Genomic DNA, 19,830 nt, shown 5'->3' with positions numbered 1-19,830 from the left:
CCAAAAAATAAGAAAATTAGCTGAGTGTGGTGGTGCACACATTTAGTCCCAGCTACTTGGGAGGCTGTGGTGGAAACAGCCCTTGAGCCCTTCGAGGCTGTAGTGAGCTTTGACTGTACCACTGCACTCCAGCCTGGGCAACAGAACAAGACTCTGTCTCTACAAAAGAAAAAAAAAAAAAAGAAAAAGAAAAAAGATCATCTCACTTCCTACCTGCCTTCTGGGTCATTCTGTTTTTCTTTTTTTTTTGAGACGGAGTTTCACTCTTGTTGCCCAAGCTGGAGTGCAATGGCACGATCTCAGCTCACCGCAACCTCCGCCTCCCGGGTTCAAGGGATTCTCCTGCCTCAGCCTCCCAAGTAGATGGGATTACAGGCATGCGCCACCACACCCTGCTCATTTTGTATTTTTAGTAGAGATGGGGTCTCTCCATGTTGGCCAGGCTGGTCTCCAACTCCCAACCTCAGGTGATCTGCTGGCCTCGGCCTCCCAAAGTACTGGGATTACAGGCGTGAGCCACCACTCCTGGCAGGTTCATACTATATTTTTGCCATTACTTTTAATGGCAAAAACTGCAATTACTTTTGCACCAATATATACCATCAAATCCACTCTTCTCTCACCATCTCCCACACCCACCATGGACAGAAAGTGTGAGCCAGGCATTAATTCTAATTTTCAGGATATGCATTTTACTCAGAGGCCTAATTTAAAACCAACAAAAGAAAACCAAAAATCTTCTCAGCCTATCAGGATAGCTATATCCTGATAAGCTAAGAAACTATTTTGTTTATAACATTTTTTCAGTACTGTACTTCATGCCAACTTTGTTTATATCAAGAAGTGGGCTTCAAATATGCCAAATACTTTTGTCAAAGAAACACTGCTAGTTTTGGGCCAGGCGCGGTGGCTCATGCCTGTAATTCTAGCACTTTGGGATGCCAAGGCAGGTGGATCATGAGGTCAAGAAATCAAGACCATCCTGGCCAACATGGTGAAACCCCATCTCTACTAAAAATACAAAAATCAGCTGGGCATGGTGGCACATGCCTGTAGTCCCAGCTGCTTGGGAGGCTGAGGCAGGATAATCGCTTGAACCTGGGAGGTGGAGGTTGCAGTGAGCCGAGATCGCGCCACTGCACTCCAGCCTGGGTGACAGTGCAAAACTCCACCTTTAAAAAAAAAAAAAAAAAAGAAATACTGCTAGTTTTTCCCAAGTGCATGTGTGCACATGTAGTTCATTTGCTTATTTATCTTAAGCCAAGGTTTTAACATGTAATTGGAAGTCCTAAACTAAGTACTTTGGTTTACAGGTTAATTTGGTCTGAAATAGCTGGAAGCGGATGCACACACCTTTGAAGGAGCTCATATAGAAGTCATTGGAGGTGAGCATGCATACATCATGCTATAAATCACTATAAAAGTGATTTATAGTGTCTGTAAAAAAGTCCCAAAAAGTTTAGGTGTGGATTTATATTTATTTTATTTATTTTTTTTGAGACAAGTCTCGCTCTGTCACCTAGGCTGGAGTGCAGTGGCACGATCTCGCCTCACTGCAAGCTCCGCCTCCCGGGTTCATGCCATTCTCCTACCTCAGCCTCCTGAGTAGCTGGGACTACAGGCATCCGCCACCACGCCCGGCTAATTTTTGTATTTTTAGTAGAGACAGGGTTTCATCGTGTTAGCCAGGATGGTCTCGATCTCCTGACCTCGTGATCTGCCCGCCTCGGCCTCCCGAAGTGCTGGGATTACAGGCGTGAGCCACCGCGCCCGGCCTATTTAATTTTTTTGAGACAAAGTGTTGTCACCCAGGCTGGAGTGCTGTGGTGTAGTCTCGGCTCACTGCAACATCCACCTCTTGAGTTCAAGCAATCCTCCTGCCTCAGCCTCCCAAGTAGCTGGGATTACAGGTGCCCACCACCATGCCCAGCTAATTTTTGTATTTTTAGTAGAGACGGGGTTTCACCATGTTGGCCAGGCTGGTCTCAAACTCCTGACCTCAGGTGATCCACCTGCCTCAGCCTCTCAAAGTGCTGGGATTACAGGCTTGAGCATCTGCGACTGGCCGGGTCTATATTTATTTTTAAAGAATTACTTCAGATGACAATGTGTCATAAATTGCTGCTTTGCTACACATAGTTACCATTATGTTGCTCATGTTTTATTGACTAGTTCTTGATCTTGAGGCTTATACCTGGTGTAAGTATGCTTTAGGCGTTCATGAATGACAGTCAACAACTGAGCTGAAGGTCATGGGGCACAAGGCTGTAATTCTTCTAATGGTAATGACAGTAACGTAAGTCTGATACACAAGCAGCATGTATTCAACACACTGATACCTGATAGCATGTCAGGAAAAGAGAACAGGCAATGCAGTTTAAGGAGGGAAAAACTGAGAAGTCATAACTACTCCAAAGATGTGAAGGAAACCACAAAAGACATGGACCTGCTTCTACTATAAAAAGAAAATGAAGCACTTCTCTGGGGTTGCTATACCAACTGTTTTAGCCCATTGTAGTCTTGCCTCTTTCAGGGCTTTAGCCACTATTTCATTTCACGGAAAAGCAGACATCTCCTAACAGAGTGACATTTACCAAAAGAAAGAAGGCTTATCAGTGAGAAGCTTAATAAAGAAAAAATTTTATCTATGCTTTGCACAATTTTCTTTTCTTTTTTGTTTGAGACAGAGTCTCGCTCTGTCGCCAGGCTGGAGTGCAGTGGCGTGATCTCATCTCACTGCAACCTCCACCTCCCGGGTTCAAGTTATTCTCCTGCCTCAGCCTCCTGAGTAGCTGGGATTACAGGCATGCGCCACAACGTCCGGCTAATATTTGTATATTTAGTAGAGACAGGGTTTCACCATGTTGGTCAGGCTGGTCTCAAACTTCTGACCTCATGATCCGCCCGCCTTAGCCTCCCAAAGAGCTGGGATTACAGGCGTGAGCCACTGTGCCTGGCCTGCTTTGCGCAATTTTCAAAAGCCATTATTTCTATTCAATTTTGGGTACTTACTACAGTGCTGGATGCAAAGTTTATGCAATAAAATCTTATTGAATGAATGAATCATAGGATAAATAATATAACTAGTAATTTCTTAAGATCATAAATTCCATTACAGTAACCCTGGTAGGCAACTCTATAAAATTCTGGGCTCCAAGAAGAGGTCAATGCATGCCATAAATGTGTTTGATCTGCTGTAAAGTATATTCACAGTCTTCAAAATGTAATGCTTAAATGAGATAAAACTGGTTGGTTACCACCCCCAAGTTAGCATATGCCAGCCTGCACAAAGGTAGATACCAAAAACTTTAACTGCTCAATTTGAATTAACCAAAGATTCCTTCTAGGAATCTTAAAAAAAAAAAAAAAAAATAAGGGTGTGAACACTTCAAGCACTTATTTTCAGATGCATCAACTGACATAAATTAAAAATGGTGCAAACTAATAATTGAACACTAGTAGCATAACAAAATAGAATTTTCACTTTCCACTTTGAGTCAAAGTGGTTTGCTCATGTTTGTTGAAATCAGAACTGAAACAATGACATGTATAAAAAGAACAGATAAAAGTGGTTCTTCCATTAAAAGTGCCATTCCCTGCTCTCAGCTGATGAAGGCACAAGAACTCAATGGAACAGTTAGGCAGACTCAAATCATCTCAGCTGGAAGCACTCTCCGCTTAAACATACTCATCTGGCCCACCCTCATTCCAAATTCAGGCACAAATGGCCTCCCTGAGGCTTTATGACTTGCTTTCTTCTTTTTCTTCTGATAGTGTTTCCCAGATTGGCTCCTTGATGTGTTCTGGTAACTGTTCTAACTGTGTCTAAAAAAAGAGAGAAACAAAACTATAATGTGGATTTAAAAGAACTTTTTGGCTATAAATCAGACTTATTAATTTGGTCAAATCCTCTTTACTTTTTTCTTTTATCCTCCTAGTCTTTCTATAGGGTTTTGAAATGGAAAGAAGGAAACTTGATGGTCTACAAAACACTCTCACATATATAATCTGTTTGATCCTCAATGATCTTCATGGATTGCCACTTAATGGGATCCCCAAGTCTAGACAACTAATATTGAGGAGGGAGAACTTCAGAGGTGGTTCACGGAGGACTTGGGCTGAAATGGCAGGATTCTGTTGCAAAGGGTGGATAGCCCCCAACCACTGTGGCAACTCTGTCTCCCAGTTTGCCACAGGTTAGGGCAAACTCTACTCAGTGGGCCAGGACCAGGTTGCAGTGTATCAAAACAACAATACAGAACCATGCCCCACTGCCCCAGCTGAAAGAGGTAGAAATTCAAGCTATACCTTTGTTACTTCCATGGCAACCCCTTCAGGTAAGTTTCGCTGAATGTATTCCAAGTAGACATCTGCTGTGCTTCCAGTTAGATGTTCTAACTAAAACATCAAACATGAAAATGATTCATGTATGCTGTTTGTTAAAGCACACCTTTTTTTTTTTTTTTTTTTTGAGATGGAGTCTCACTCTGTCGCCCGGGCTGGAGTGCATGTGATCTCAGCTCACTGCAACCTCTGCCTCCTGGGTTCAAGCCATTCTCCTGCTTCAGTCTCCCGAGTGGCTGAGACTACAGGTGTGTGCCACCATGTCCAGCTAATTTTTTTTGTATTTTTAGTAGGGACGGGGTTGTTGGCCAGGCTGGCCTCGAACTCCTGACCTCAAGTGATCCGCCCGCCTTGGCCTCCCAAAGTGCTAGGATTACTGGCGTGAGCCACTGCGCCTGGCCTCCCCTAAAGAATCTTATGTAAAATCTCAATTAAAAAAAAAAAAAGTATGACTCCTTTGGTTGATGGCATGGGGGCAACATGGCCCAGAAACCCTCTTCTTCCAAAATGCAGCTGCCTTAAAACCTGGGCTCCATGGAACACCGTTGGCAAGCATAGTATCAAAGCAGTATACTTTCAAGAGGCTCACAAAACAACTGAAGACAAAAGGACTAGATTATAAGATACAGTTAGTATAAGGTTTTCTGTGTGTACTATGAGAGATGGTGCCCTCAGACACAGGTGGATAAAATTTGGGTTTTTTTTTTTTTTTTTTTTTTTGAGACGGAGTCTCACTCTGTTGCCCAGGCTGGAGTGCAGTGGCGCGATCTCGGCTCACTGCAAGCTCCGCCTCCCGGGTTCATGCCATTCTCCTGCCTCAGCCTCCCGAGTAGCTGGGACTACAGGCGCCCACAACCGCGCCCGGGTAATTTTTTGTATTTTTAGTAGAGACGGGGTTTCACCGTGGTCTCGATCTCCTGACCTTGTGATCCGCCCGCCTCGGCCTCCCAAAGTGCTGGGATTACAGGCGTGAGCCACCGCGCCCGGCGGGTTTTTCTTTTTAAGAGTATGGACTGGGCAGGAACAGTGGCTCACACCTGTAATCCCAGCACTTTGGAAGGCCGAGGTGGGTGGATCACCTGAGATCAGGAGTTCAAGACCAGCCTGTTCAATATGGTGAAACCCCATCTCTACTAAAAATACAAAAATTAGCCAGGCGCAGTAGCGTACACCTGTAGTCCCAGCTACTAGGGAGGCTGAGACAGAAGAACTGCTTGAACCTGGAAGGCAGAGGTTACAGTGAGCCTAGATTGTGCCACTGCACTTCAGCCTAGGTGACAGAGTGAGACTCTATCTCAAAAAGAGTAGGGACCATGACTTTACTATATGTGTGCCCTCAATGACTAGTACAGTACTTCCCATATAAAAGATGTATGAGTGCTTGTTTTAATATTTACCAATCACTTACTATGTGATCAAAGTATTCTGAGTGCTTACATAAATTTTCCATTCTAATTCTCACACTAACCTTTTGAGATGGGTACCACTATTATTCCTATTTTATAGATGGAGGAATTGAGGTACATGTAACACAGCTGTCAAGTGCCAGAATTTGGACTCTGGCATTGGCAGTCTAACTCCAGAACCCATGCTCTCCTTAAGCACAAGACTGTGCTGGCACTAATGGAAGCACAAATGAGTAACAGATGAATGAAAAATCTAATGCTGTGCATCACTGACATGGAAAATCCAGCTAGTATGTGAAACAGTTATTAGAACTGTGTAAAAACTTAACTAGAATTTTTGAAATATGAGCAAAATTATTCCAATGCTATCTTGGCATAATCTGCATTCCTGAATTAAGGTACGCACTACTCTAAAGGATGGCTTCATTTAATTTTACTTTTCCTACCATGACACTTCCATAAACACTAAAAGATATTTACCTTCTGTACAACCAACAGACATGGGCTTGCTGAAAGAAGTCAATCTAGTCAATGTTAAAGTTATATGCTGGTGTGAATTTCTGGTATTTCAAAAATGTCAGAATTTTTCAAATACACTCACCTCTAAACATCTGTAAAGTGTTCTCATTTCATACTGAACTCTGTGCTTCTTGTAAATATGCACTGATTTGAGAAGAGTAAATCGCTCTATTTTCCTTGGAGGTTCGTGTCTGAAATTAATGGACAAAACAAAACCTGAGTCACTATGATAACAAAGCATAATTCCGTAATTTTGTAGGTCAGACTCACACTCAATTATAGGCATTAAGTACCATTTACAGACTTCCATTTGCCAAAACTGTCATCTGGAACAACAACTGCTACATAAAACTCAGGCCAAAATAAACACTGCAGACAGCAATAGCTTTTTCCCACAGGCTCAAAAATAAGCCCTGGCATGTCAAGTGCGCATGCATACACACACACCTGCTGCTTTTACACCCTTTAGTCTTTTATTGACCAAACATATGAATTGTGAAGAGTAGCACTAGTGTGGTGGACACAGTTATAACACCTGCTATATGTCTGTTGTTTTAGGAAAATCTACAGATACATCGAAATAACAAAACTATAGTCTATTTTGGGAAACTGTGGCCTTCTGTTTTTGTTAGAAGGTCAGACTGCCAAAGCCCCAGATGGGGCCTTGTTCAACAGCAGAAGGAGCAGATGACAAGACAAAGGAGACAGTTATGCTTGACTCTGCAGTGACTCCAAGGCTATCTGAAGCTTACCTTGTTCAAGCAAGAAATTACTGGGTGAGTGGTGTTTCTTAGGGAAGATTTGAAACAATGGATATATTAGCCCAAAATCATCACATCCAAAGGGTCTAAAACGATTGTTCATTCACCCACTCTACCTCCCTGCTCCATGGAGATCCCAGAAACATGGCCTTCTTGAGTCTCCTTACATCAATGCAATTTCTAGAAAAAGGATTTCTTTCATTTTCCTTGTTTACTCATTCTAGTATTTAAAAACTCCAGTGGGCAGGAAGGCATGATCCTGATTAGGATAACATACGACAAGCTTAAACTCTACCCACCAAGAGTTTCTATCCTACTTTAAAAGTTCAGACTGGGCCAGGTATGGTGGCTCACGCCTGTAATCCCAGCACTTTGGGAGGCCGAGGCGGGCAATTTGCCTGAGCTCAGGAGTTCAAGACCAGCCTGGGCAACATGGTGAAACCCCGTCTCTACTAAAACACAAAAAATTAGCCAGGTGTGGCGGCGTGCACCTGTAGTCCCAGTTACTCCTCGGGAGGCTGAGAACTGCCTGAACCCAGGAAGCAGAGGTTGCGCCACTGCACTCCAGCCTGGGCAACACAGCCAGACTCTGTCTCAAAAAAAAAAAAAAAAAAGAGTTCAGACCTTCCTGGGATGAGCACTACTTTCCTGGATGATCATATTATAGCAGCGAACAGGTCAGATCAGGAAAGGCCATACTTACACTTTAATAGAGATACCAAGTTCTTTTGCAGCAAGCACAGCAAAATATTCATAACTGTCCAATACAGCCTTATCGTGACCTTTCACTAAAACCGACAGGCGCTTATATAATGTATCTGGTTCATCAGAGATCGTTATCTACAATCCCAAAGAAAAGTTTCAGTTTTAGTTCCTCTTATATTTATAACTAGCAAATTTAACACATTACTCTCAATTGAAAAACTTCAGAGTTTACTAATAAATGAGGAAAAAAACATTGAGTAACAGCACTGTTAGCTGAAGTGTCTAGATACTTTCATGTTCAGATCTGGACAATGAGCCTCAAAATCTGTTAAAATACAGCGTGAATCAAAAGAATTTTCAAGGCAACCTATAAAATCACTAAAGGAACTTTCCAACTTAAAATAATTATTCAGCTTCAAATTCACAATGAGAAAGGATTTCAGGGTCTCCTAATAAAAAGAGCCTGGTCAGAAGACCTGGACTGAGAGTTAAACTCTGCTAATGGTAGCTGAAGGACAACAGGCAAATCATCTCATCTCACTGCACATTGGTTTCCTCACATATTAAAGAGGGTAAACCTATGCTATAGCCCACAGTATTTCTCTAAGAAAAAAATAAGAAAACACAGATTAAAGCGCTTATTAATTATAAAACATTATTATACAAAGCCAAGCTAGTTCTATTCATATTTTTTATTAGGTTTTATTCATGTATGTTTTGCCTGCCCTAATAAACAAATTACTCATTTCTAATTAAAATGATATGATGCTGACTGTACCTATAACTTCTACCTCTTCCACCCTAATACCTAAAGACCTCAGAAATAATGGGTTTGACACTTCTGACTTTCTTCCAAGAGGTGAATTACCTTCATTTCATTCATCCATTAAACCAGTAAATTATACTACTAATCCGATGATTCAGAGTTAAATCACTTCACTCCTGAAAGGAGATTTACTTACTAGCCAGAAAGCTAGATATCCACTCTCAATTACCCCAAAAAGAGTTGTTGGAAGAACAGAATATACTGATAGCCTGTGTCATGAGTTGAGGGATGAGAAGGGGGAATATAGCCTCAATATTGTTCTGACTGATCCCTACAGGGTGTTAAAAGATACTTTGAATTTGTTAGGAATATTAAAAATCAGAAGATTTCACAAGAACATCTGGATTCAGTTTAGCTTGGAAGATTTAGACAAGCTGGCATCACTAGGTCTGATTTCCCACAGGGCAACAAGTGGCTACAGTAAGTGGCTGCTGTCTTGCTTATAAAGACAGTGGCACACCATGCCAATTCTGCAACCTTTTCTTATAGGCCTGGCTCCTGCAGGCATGTGAGTTGCCGACTGGGGCTTAAATGTACTGTCATAGAAATATATCCAGTACTGGCCAGGTGTGGTGGCTCATGCCTGTAATCCCAGCACTTTGGGAGGCTGAGGCAGGCAGATCACTTGAGGCCAGGAGTTTGAGACCAGCCTGGCCAACATGGCAAAACTCCATTTCCACTAAAAATACAAAAATTAGCCAGGCATGGTGGTGCGTGCCTGTAATCCCAGCTAGTCGGGAGGCTAAGGCATGAGAACTGCTTGAACCCAGGAGGCTGAGGTGAGCCAAGATCATGCCACTGCACACCAGCCTGGGTGACAGAGCGAGACTCTGTCTCAAAATAAATAAATAAATATCCAGTATCTATTAAAAGATAGAAAAAAAAAAAAGAGCAGTAAACTAGACATGTGCACAGACAAAATAAGTACCTACAGACAAATGTCTAGAACTGTAAAATCCCAAACTGTTAATATTTTTGAGGGGTGGAAATGGAAGGATTTTTAAAAATTACAAGTAACACAAAAAACTGGATTGATGAAATCATAGCTTCTACAGGGTTACCGAGTTCCTTCTAGATGTTTATTATTTGTGCTAATGCATTTTCACACTGTGAACAATAAAGCACCGTCCAGGCCCAGGCTCAACACACAAAATGAAAACAAAGACTTGAAGGCTACCAGAAAAATACTTTTCCATAACATAACATCAAGTATTCTACATCACAAATTCTGACAACTCTTCCATTATGCCAAGCTAAAAGCAAGAGACTGCTAATTAGCACAGTTATTTGGGGGTAAATAATTTATTCTTTTAGAACTTACTTTGATACCCTGAAGATTACACAATCCAGGGAGTTAAAAGAATATATGCATTGTGCATTTGCCAGTATTCTAGGACAAAATTTTTTTATTCATAGAGTGTTTGGGGAAAAAAAAACCCCAATGAAATAATAAGGAAAACCTATTGCTAATGTAGCTCCTTATACCAAGGAACAGGGAGTACGTACCACAGGTTTGGTCAAATCCTTTGGAACATCAACATGTAGGTTTGAAAACTGTACCCACTTCATATTGGTACTGCTATGTGTGGGGAAAAAAAGAGAAACCTAAGTAAAATAGCACAATAACCTATTTTGTTCAGTTTAGCACATCCAATTGTTTACTTACAGAAGAAAGCCACCATTTTTGACTGTATCGCCCTTAGAACTGTTTACAGAAAAATTCCCCAATCCCTAAAGAAAAAAAAGTAGGACATGTGTTAGAATTAAAGTCAACTACCAAACCATTCATAATTTCCACTAAAAACTAAAGGGTTACCTCATTATTTCAGATGAAGATACTGGGGTAACTAAAATGGCCAAATTAGATTTCATTAAAAAAAAAAAAATTAAGGAGGACAATGGTAGAGTTGATGATAAAAAAGCAGTCTCAAAATACTAGAGAATCTCTATTTTAAAGTTTAGGAATAAAAACTTTTTCAAAAAAAACAATTCTCACATTTAAAAAGCTATGAATTATGTAGACATCAAGAAAAAAATGTGACTTTATTTTCCCATTTTTTTTTTAACAAATTAATTGTACTTCGGTAAATACTTATTTTGCCTGAATATTTTTAAGCAATAAAATATCTTGTTTTTATAACTTAAGAGTTGGAATAAAAATTCTAAAGTACCCCTCTTTTGATGCTTTCATACATCTTTTTTTTTTTTTTTTTTTTTTGAGACTGAGTCTGGCTCTGTCGCCCAGGCTGGAGTGCAGTGGCCGGATCTCAGCTCACTGCAAGCTCCGCCTCCCGGGTTTACGCCATTCTCCTGCCTCAGCCTCCCGAGTAGCTGGGACCACAGGCGCCCGCCACTTCGCCTGGCTAGTTTTTTGTATTTTTTAGTAGAGATGGGGTTTCACCGTGTTAGCCAGGATGGTCTTGATCTCCTGACCTCGTGATCCGTCTGTCTCGGCCTCCCAAAGTGCTGGGATTACAGGCTTGAGCCACCGCGCCCGGCCTCATACATCTTTTAAAGCATGCATATTTCTTAGCTTGGCTGGGATAATTAGCTTATAAATGAACTGAAATATGAGCTGTGACTTATACCCAACATGTTGTAGCATGTTGTGCCACATGCTACAACAAACCCACATTTCCAAATCCTTTACCTTCAGCTCCCCCTGGTGGAATATGACTTTCCAGTTTTAGGAAACAAGCTATACTACTGCATATAACATAACAGCTAACTGTTTTTTCCTGTAAACTTTCCTGAGATTTTAAAGTGTAACCTGAGAAAGTGGAAACACAATAGGATCCTTAAAAACACAATGAAGATGCAAATAAGGCCAGGTGCCGTGGCTCACACCTGTAATCCCAACACTTTTGGAGGCCAAGATGGGTGGATCTCTTGTGGTCAGGAGTTCCAGAGCAGCCTGGCCAACATGGTGAAACCCTGTCTCTACTAAAAATACAAAAATTAGCCGGGCATGGTGGTGGCACGGCTGTGATCCTAGTTACTTGGGAGGCTGAGGCAGAAGAATCGCTTGAACCTGGGAGGCGGAGGCTGCAGTGAGCTGAGATCGTGCCACTGTACTCCAGGCTGGGTGACAGAGCGAGACTCCATCTCAAAAAAAAAAAAAAAAAGGTTTAGCATAAGTGAAGTTTCATTAATACAACTGATGGTCACCTAAGTATGTTTTTGTTTGTTTTTTCAGGGTTTTTTTTGAGACAGGGTCTCACTCTATTATCCAGGCTGGAGTGCAGTTGCATGATCAAGGCCTGGACCTCCCAGGTTCAGGTGATCCTCCCACCTTAGTCTCCCGGGTAGCTGGGAGTACAGCACGGGCCACCAGGCTCAGCTAATTTTTTGTACTTTTGTAGAGATGGGTTTTCACCATACTTTCCAGGCTGGCCTTGAACTCGTGGGCTCAAGCGATCCTCCAGCCTCAGTCTCCCAAAGTGCTGGGATTTCAGGAGCGAACCAACACCTAGCCACGTTTTCAAAGCCTATTCTTATTGTCCTTCCTCTCTTTACTCAAGATAGAGACAAATCATAACTCTATAATCTTCTTTGCAACAAAAGGGAAAAGAAAAGGAAAAAGGAAATCAGGTACAATACAAGGTGGTAAGAGGTATGTGCCATTCTTCAGACAGAACTGCATAGAAAATTCCCTCCCAACAATTATACCAGTGACTCCACAATCAAGTTGTGCAAGAGGAGCAAGAATATTACACTTCTCAGTCACGTTCTCCCACTATAAAACCTCTGCTTTTTTGTGTTTTTGAGACAGTCTTGCCCTGTTGCCCAGGCTGGAGTACAGAGGAGCATTCTCGGCAACCTCCACCTCCTGGGTTCAAGCCATTCTCCTGCCTTAGCCTCCTGAGTAGCTGGGATTACAGGGGCCCACTGCCACACTCAGCTAATTTTTGTATTTTTAGTAGAGACAGGGTTTCGCCATGTTTGCCAGGCTGGTCTTGAACTCCTGACCTCAAGTGATCCACCCGCCTTGTCCTCCCAAAGTGCTGGGATTACAGGCATGAGCCACCGCGCCCAGCCTTATAAACCTCTGCGTTTAAAAGTGGGAGTCTAGGCCGGGCGCGGTGGCTTGCGCCTGTAGTCCCAGCACTTTGGGAGGCCGAGGCGGGCAGATCACGAGGTCGGGAGATCGAGATCATCCTGGTGAACACGGTGAAACCCCATCTACTAAAAATACAAAAAAATTAGCCCGGCGCGGTGGCGGGCGCCTGTGGTCCCAGCCTCTCTGGAGGCTGAGGCAGGAGAATCACTTGAACCCGGGAGGCGGGGGTTGCCGTGAGCCGAGATCGTGTCATTGCACTCCAGTTTGGGCGACTAGAGCGAAACTCCGTCTCCAAAACAAAACAAAAACCAGTGGTTCTCAAACTGTAGTCTGAGGACGTCTGTGGGGTCTCTCAGACACTATCAGGGGGTCCGGGAAATCAAAACTATTTTCATAAAACTAAGATGTTACTTACAACTTTTACACTCATTCTCTTACTAGTGTATAGTGAAGTTTTCCCGTGACAGCCTGAGGTGTGACATAGAAAAAGATTAAATACAGAAGCAGATTTGAATCTAGCTTTTATTAAGCCAGAAATTAAAGAGAGCTGCAAAAATGTAAAACATTGCTGCTCCTTACTCGTTTGTTCAGAAAACATATTTTTCATAAAGTGTTGTAACATGTAATGAGTGTTACTTTTAAATCAATATATATTCTTAAGTTTTATTTTCCAAAAAGCTAAATATAGATAGCTAAAATCCACAAAAGCAAAAGCTCTTTGGAGTCCTCAACTCCGAAAGTGTAAAGCGGTCCCAAGGCCAAAAAGCATGAGAACCGCTGCTGAAAAGTTTTTGCTCCTCCTCCAAATAACTGTGCAGAGGATATCTAACCCACTCCTTTGGCTTGAGACCTTCCTCTAAACCTGGATGCCAGGAAAGCATCTCAATTTAGTTCCATGGGAAGAGTTTGAGATCTCGCACCAGCTCAGCCTCTTAATTTTCGCGAGGCAAATTTCCTGTCTTCTCTGAGCCTCAGTTTATTTTGCAAACGTAAAAGAAGGGTTTTGGAACATAGAAAGTACAAAATCTTTTCCAGCTCTGACATTCTACGATTATTCTTGTTCCTATCTTTGCCTGGACTCATTAACTTATGTTTAATTCCAGGAGAGAATTCTGATAAAACCAGCCCCTTTCTCGTCACTTTCCTGTAAACGGCGCGAGGTGAGGGATAAATATCAGGAAAAATTCTGATGGGCAGAGCAGCTGGTGGCTGGGAAACTTAAAGGCAACTATCCCGGTCAGCTCTCCTAGTCTCCCTAGCCCATCCAGTACCTGCCAGAGGCGCCGGCACACGGCCCCGAACGCTGTCCGCGCCGCCATCTTGTCGGTCCCGACCTCTCAGTATTGCTTCCGGGGTTACAGCGGCGTCCTCAGACCATAGAGTTCCGCAAAAGGAGAGAGTACATCCTCCTGTTCAGACGCTGGAACAACCATAGAGACACGATCCTGTGCTTTTTGAGGGCGGGACAGTTGGCTGGCGGAGGCCAGCCTTGATCTGGGCAGTGCCTGGATAGTTACCAAGCCCCATTAATATTTTCACCTTTAAATTGTTGTGTGTGTATACGCGCGCGCGTGCACACACACACACACACACTCTCTCTCTCTCTCTCTCTTATTTATTTACTTATTTTTTCCTTTTAGAGACTGGGTCTCACTCGGCTGCCCAGGCTGGAGCGCAGCGGCACAGTCATAGCTCACTGCAGCCTCAAACTTCTGGCTCAAGTGATCCTCCTGCCTCAGACTCCCGAGTAGCTGAACTACAAATGCGTGCCACCACAGCCAACTAATTTTTTGTTTTTTAATTTTTTTGTAGAGACAGGGTCTCGTTATATTGCCCGTGTTATTTTGTGGGCTGGTCTCAAACTCATGTCCTCAAGTGATCTTCTGGCCTTGGCCTCCCAAAGGACTGAGATTACAGGTATGAGCCACCAAGCCCAGACTGAAACTAATGTATTGACACCATTTACTTCAGTAATGGGTGATTTATTTTCCTATTTTTGCATTTTTCAATTTTTTTTTTTTGCATTTTTCAAAATTTTAACAAAATCTATATATGATAAGAAAAAGAAAAGTCGGCCACTACCATTGGGTCCAGTTGCCACTCAGTTACCTTATTGCAATGGCTTTCTAATTATGGTTCTTAATCCTTTCTTCCTTCCCCACACGAATTGGAATTCTTGTGCTCCATCCATTTTGTATACCACTGTCCTACTGATGTTTCTAAATTATTCATTTCCTTATGTTACTCTTGTATTTAGGAATTTACAATGACTAGCTTCACCTACAACAAGCCAAGGTGTTTTGTCTAGTTATTAATGTCCACCATAATTTTTTCCAAGTAAAAAAGTTTATAACTGGGATTTGCTATAATAAAAACTTCTTCAGGCCGGGCACGGTGGCTCACGCCTGTAATCCCAGCACTTTGGGAGACTGAGGCAGGCGGATCACCTGAGGTCAGGAGTTCGAGACCAGCCTGGCCAACATGGTGAAACCCCATCTCTACTAAAAATACAAAAAATTAGTGGAATATCATCGTCGTGTGCGTCTAGTTCCAGCTACTCAGGAGGCAGAGGCATGAGAATTGCTTGAACCTGGGAGATGGAGGTTGCAGTGAGCCAAGATCGTGCCACTGCACTCCAGCCTGGGAGACACAATGAGACTGTCTTAAAAAAAAAAGAAAGAAAAGGCCAGGAGCAGTGGCTCACACCTGTAATTCCAGCACTCAGCGCTTTGAGAGGCCAAGGCAGGTGGATCACTTGACATCAGGAGTTCAAGACCAGCCTGGCCAACATGGCAAAAGCCTGTCTCTCTAAAAATACAAAAATTAGTCAGCTGTGGTGGTGTGCACCTGTAATCCCAGCTATTTGGGAGGCTGAGGCAGGAGAATCACTTGAACCTGGGAGGCAGAGGGTGCAGTGAGTCGAGACTGAGATGGTGCCACACTGCACTCCAGTCTGGGAAATAGAGCAAGACTCCATCTCCAAAAAAAAACTTCTTCCATTTGTGTAAATCTTTAAAAATTGATTTTTTTTCCTTTTATTTTCTTCTCATCTTAAAGTCTGCTTCTATAATACCATATTGTCTTATTTTATTTGATTTTATTTTTTTGTGAGACAGTGTCTCACTCTGTTGCCCAGGCTGGAGAGCACTGGCTTGATCATAGCCCATTGCAGGCTCAAACTCCTGGGGTTAAGTGATCCTCACACCACAGCCTCTGGAGTATCTAGAACCACAGGTGTTTGCAACCATTTTTTATTTTATTTTTATTGTTTGTAGAGACAGAGACTTGCTACGTTGCCCACGCTGGTCTCAAACTCCTGGCTTCCAGCAATCCTCTCACCTTGGCCTCCCAAAGTGCTGGTTTTACAGGTATGAGCCACTGCACCTGGCCCATTTGTGCACATTTCTAAGTTTTATTTTCCCAGAATGCTTTCACATATGCATTTTAGCCTAATGGAAAACTGTAGCCTTATCATCAGATCTGGTTTCTAATCCCAGGTTTACCAGTTAGTTGACTGACTTTGAGCAAGTTACTTCCCTACCCTGAGCCTCAGTTTTCTCATATGTCAAAAAAAAAAAAAAAAAAAAAAAAAAAAAAAAAGATAACAGTAGTTCCTGCTTCCAATAGTTGCTTGGGAATTCGATGCAATACCAGTATATGGTGTTTAGTACAATACTGCCATGTACTGATACACTATAGATGTTATCCACTATCTGTGCCATTAAGTTTCTACTTCACCTGCCTCACAAGGTTGTTGAGAGATTAAAAATAAAAAGATCAAGTTTATGAGAATATTTTGTAGCATCCAACTAAAGAACCGTACACATATGAAGTTGTTTTTTTTCTCCCCGCAAATAGTTATTACTACCCTATTTTGTAGGCAAGAGAACCAAAGAAGAGGTGAAATGATTCGCCCAGCATCACACCTATCTAGGAGATAGGAAAGATCTAGGAGATAGGAAAGGTCTAGGAGCAGAAGCCAGTTTTCCTGCCCCTCAGACTGGCCTCTGTTTACTAGAACTCAGTTCATGTTGAGGTGTGGCAGAGATTCCAGTGCGGCCTTGCACCAGAGTATGGAAACAGCACACTTCACCTGTGTGCACTTCTTATTTATTTTTGAGATGGAGTTTCACTCTTGTTGCCCAGCCTGGAGTGCAATGGTGCGATCCTGGCTCACTGCAACCTCCGCATCCCGGGTTCAAGTGACTCTCCTACCTCAGCTTCTGAGTAGCTGGGATTACAGGCATGCGCCACCACGCCCAGCTAATTTTTGTATTTTTAGTAGAGATGGGGTTTCTCCATGTTGGCCAGGCTGGTCTCAATCTCTTGACTTCATGATCCGCCCACCTCGGCCTCCTGAAGTGCTGGGATTACAGGCTTGAGCCACCACACCCGGGCTCACCTGTGTGCACTTCTGCTGGACTCAGTGATGCCCCATGTTGGCAGGCTGCCCAGTGCCCTTCTCAGAATCAGTCTCTCTGAATTGTGACATTTAAGGGGATTTCCCTCAGCCAATGGGGTTTTCCAACAGCCTCCCCACTCCCAACTCTGTTGCTGCTTCCAAAGTTTGCATCAGTCTGTCCAAATGGCACTTCTGTGAGGGCTTTCAGCCTGCCTCTGTCCCCTTTGAGTAGCCTCCGATGGGTGAGTGTTCTGCAACCATAGTGCTTGCAAATGACTTTCACCTAAGTTGCCTACTCTGATCCTCATCAGAAGACATGGATTTTGTCCTCATTTAATAGATGAGGAAACCAAGGTGAAATGACTCCCTCAAGGTCATATGGTAAGTTAGTTACAGCTAAACCAATAACCATCTTAAAAGCAGTGCCTTTTCTACCACTGCAGTGGGCTGGTGCTGATTCTATTATAAGGTTCAGTTCTATTTAAATCTCTTTGATAATAGGACTAGAAATACCCACCCACCACCCTAGCACCACTCCAAAAGAAATAGGGGCTTATATTTAAAGACCTGTGTGGTCCAGACGGCTCCTGGAACTGGAAAGGTCTGCTTTAAACAGTCTTAGGGACTGGGATACCCTCTTCACTCCTGAGGCCAAATGTGTTCTTTTTAGTGATGGGCTTTCACTGCTTACGAATAGTTGCTGCTTCCTCAGGACTCTGCGTGGCCACTGCTTGCTGCTTTGGGTCATCAAGTTTCTCCATTCATACTCTCAAATGTGGGAATTTGATTTGGTCCTTTCATCTTCCTGGGCTGAGCCAAATGTATCACCAAATGACCTATGGGCCTAATAGTTTGGGGTCAAGTGCCAACTTGCTAGGGCCTAAGTAGAAGTCATTGTAAGGAGCAACGTCAGGTTTTGCCAAGAGTAGGGCTGAGAACAGTGCTCTTTGGCATGAAGTGTGGGCATGGATAGCATTCTGAAGCTTGGCCTATCCGTTAAGCATCTCTTTCCTACAGCCTAAACTTCTAGACACCCGATCTCATGTAGATGAGCAGGAGTCCGATGATTCTAGAGAGTTGATGCAAGTAAACCTTGCTTTATGTCCAGAAAAAATAAACAGAGATACATCAAATATTTTACAGTTAATCATATTTTGATTGTGCCGGTTGTTCTGTTTTTAAAGATAGCCCTTTCCAAAAGATCCTCTCTTACATAAAGGAAGTAATCAGCCCTTTGGCTCCTTTTTTATTTTTGTTTGTATTATTATTGTTTTTTGGAGACAGTTTCACTCTTGTTGCCCAGGCTGGAGTGCAATGGCGCGATCTCGGTTCACTGCAACCTCTGACTCCTGGGTTCAAGCAATTCTCCTGCCTCAGCCTCCCGAGTAGCTGGGATTACAGGCGTGTGCCACCACGCCCGTCTAATTTTTTGTATTTTTAGTAGAGACAGGGTTTCTCCATGTTGGTCAGGCTGGTCCCAAACTCCTGACCTCAGGTGATCTGCCCACCTCGGCCTCCCGAAGTGCTGGGATTGCAGGAGTGAGCCACTGCACCCGGCCCTTTGGCTCCTTTACACAGGAATATCTGCAATTCAGAGATCACTTATGGTTCTCTTAGGAATATATTATTCAATTTCTTAAAATATCTTCCAATTATGCTTTGCTATGTCAACATGAACTCTCATTCACATTCCTAGAGCACATCTCAGCTCGCTGACGGTGGCTGAGGATGGTAGATAGCGACTAAATGGAATTCAGGATTTACACACATGTTCTGTCTCTGCCAAATGCACACATGGATGAGCATACCTGGAGGACTGGCGAGGTAACTCATTGAACACACAGTTACTTGCTATAATTTGCTGTGTACGTGTGGGCGATAGTGAGAGGATTCCCAATATTGATAGGGCTCTTCTCAATGCTGGAATTGAATCTGTTCCAAGGCCCCCATATGTCTTTCTAGGTATTAAATTCCTTGGCTGGAAGGAATCATGTGCAGCCATCTTTATATACTCTTCTCTGCCATGTATAATACAGTATGGAATAATGCTTGGTACATGGTGACTCATGAGGATTGACTGACTGGATAAAAGTAGGAAAAAAACTTCCGATAGGCTTCCTGAAATAGACTTTAAATTTACAACACTGGCTAAGTCACACAGTTTCTAGAGGAATAGCTATTTTATTTGGTATAGGTTGTCTAAAGTAAACAGCTAAAATTAAAGTCAAAAACTAAAAGAGGCCAGGCTCAGTGGCTCACACCTGTAATCCCAGCACTTTGGGAGGCCGAGGCGGGTGGATTACGAGGTCAGAAGATCGAGACCACCCTGGCTAACACGGTGAAACCCATCTCTACTAAACACACACACACATACACACACACAAAATTAGCCGGGTGTGGTGGCACGTGCCTATAGTCCCAGCTACTTGGGAAGCTGAGGCAAGAGAATCCCTTGAACTCGGGAGGTGGAGGTTGCAGTCAGCTGAGATGGTGCCATTGCACTCCAGCCTGGGCAATAGTGAGACTCCGTTTCAAAAAGAAAAAAAAAATCCAAAAGAGGCTGGGTGCAGTGGCTCATGCCTGTAATCCTAGCACTTCAGGAGGTCAAGGCAGAAGGATTGCTTGAAGCCAGGAGATCAACATCAGCCTGGCCAACATAGTGAGACCCCATCTCTATGAATTTAAAAACAACAACAACCCCCCTCGACCCTCCCACCCTCCAAAAGAATCTAGATCAAGGTCTTGAATAGGCATTCCCCACTTAAAGCAAATTTATTTTTGTAAAATTCTGTAAACTTCTGTATGAA

The 19,830-nt window shown here is 42.9% G+C and overlaps 1 protein-coding gene across 2 annotated transcripts; it reads right to left on the bottom strand.

Annotated features, from left to right (window-relative positions):
* Positions 1 to 2,139: 2,139 nt before the first annotated feature.
* On the bottom strand, positions 2,140 to 13,952 carry MRPS10 (mitochondrial ribosomal protein S10). 2 transcript variants are annotated; one of them, XM_028847574.2, is made up of 7 exons: positions 13,893 to 13,952; positions 10,228 to 10,292; positions 10,068 to 10,137; positions 7,734 to 7,870; positions 6,352 to 6,460; positions 4,309 to 4,398; positions 2,140 to 3,825 (listed from the first exon to the last, which is right to left on the bottom strand). In XM_028847574.2, exons 1-7 carry the CDS (start codon positions 13,938 to 13,940, stop codon positions 3,742 to 3,744), a joined length of 603 nt encoding a protein of 200 aa, XP_028703407.1. In that variant the 5' UTR covers positions 13,941 to 13,952; the 3' UTR covers positions 2,140 to 3,741. The 2 variants fall into 2 exon arrangements, with proteins under 2 accessions (XP_028703407.1, XP_028703406.1); XM_028847573.2 differs by having other exon boundaries at positions 2,245 to 3,825; positions 10,068 to 10,140.
* Between the last annotated feature and the right edge of the window lie 5,878 nt (positions 13,953 to 19,830).

Source organism: Macaca mulatta, chromosome 4, assembly GCF_049350105.2.
Source record: "Macaca mulatta isolate MMU2019108-1 chromosome 4, T2T-MMU8v2.0, whole genome shotgun sequence".
Taxonomy (NCBI): Eukaryota; Metazoa; Chordata; class Mammalia; order Primates; family Cercopithecidae; genus Macaca; species Macaca mulatta.
The sequence above is the reverse complement of the archived record's forward strand: the minus strand, read 5'-3'. Positions and strand labels throughout refer to the sequence as shown.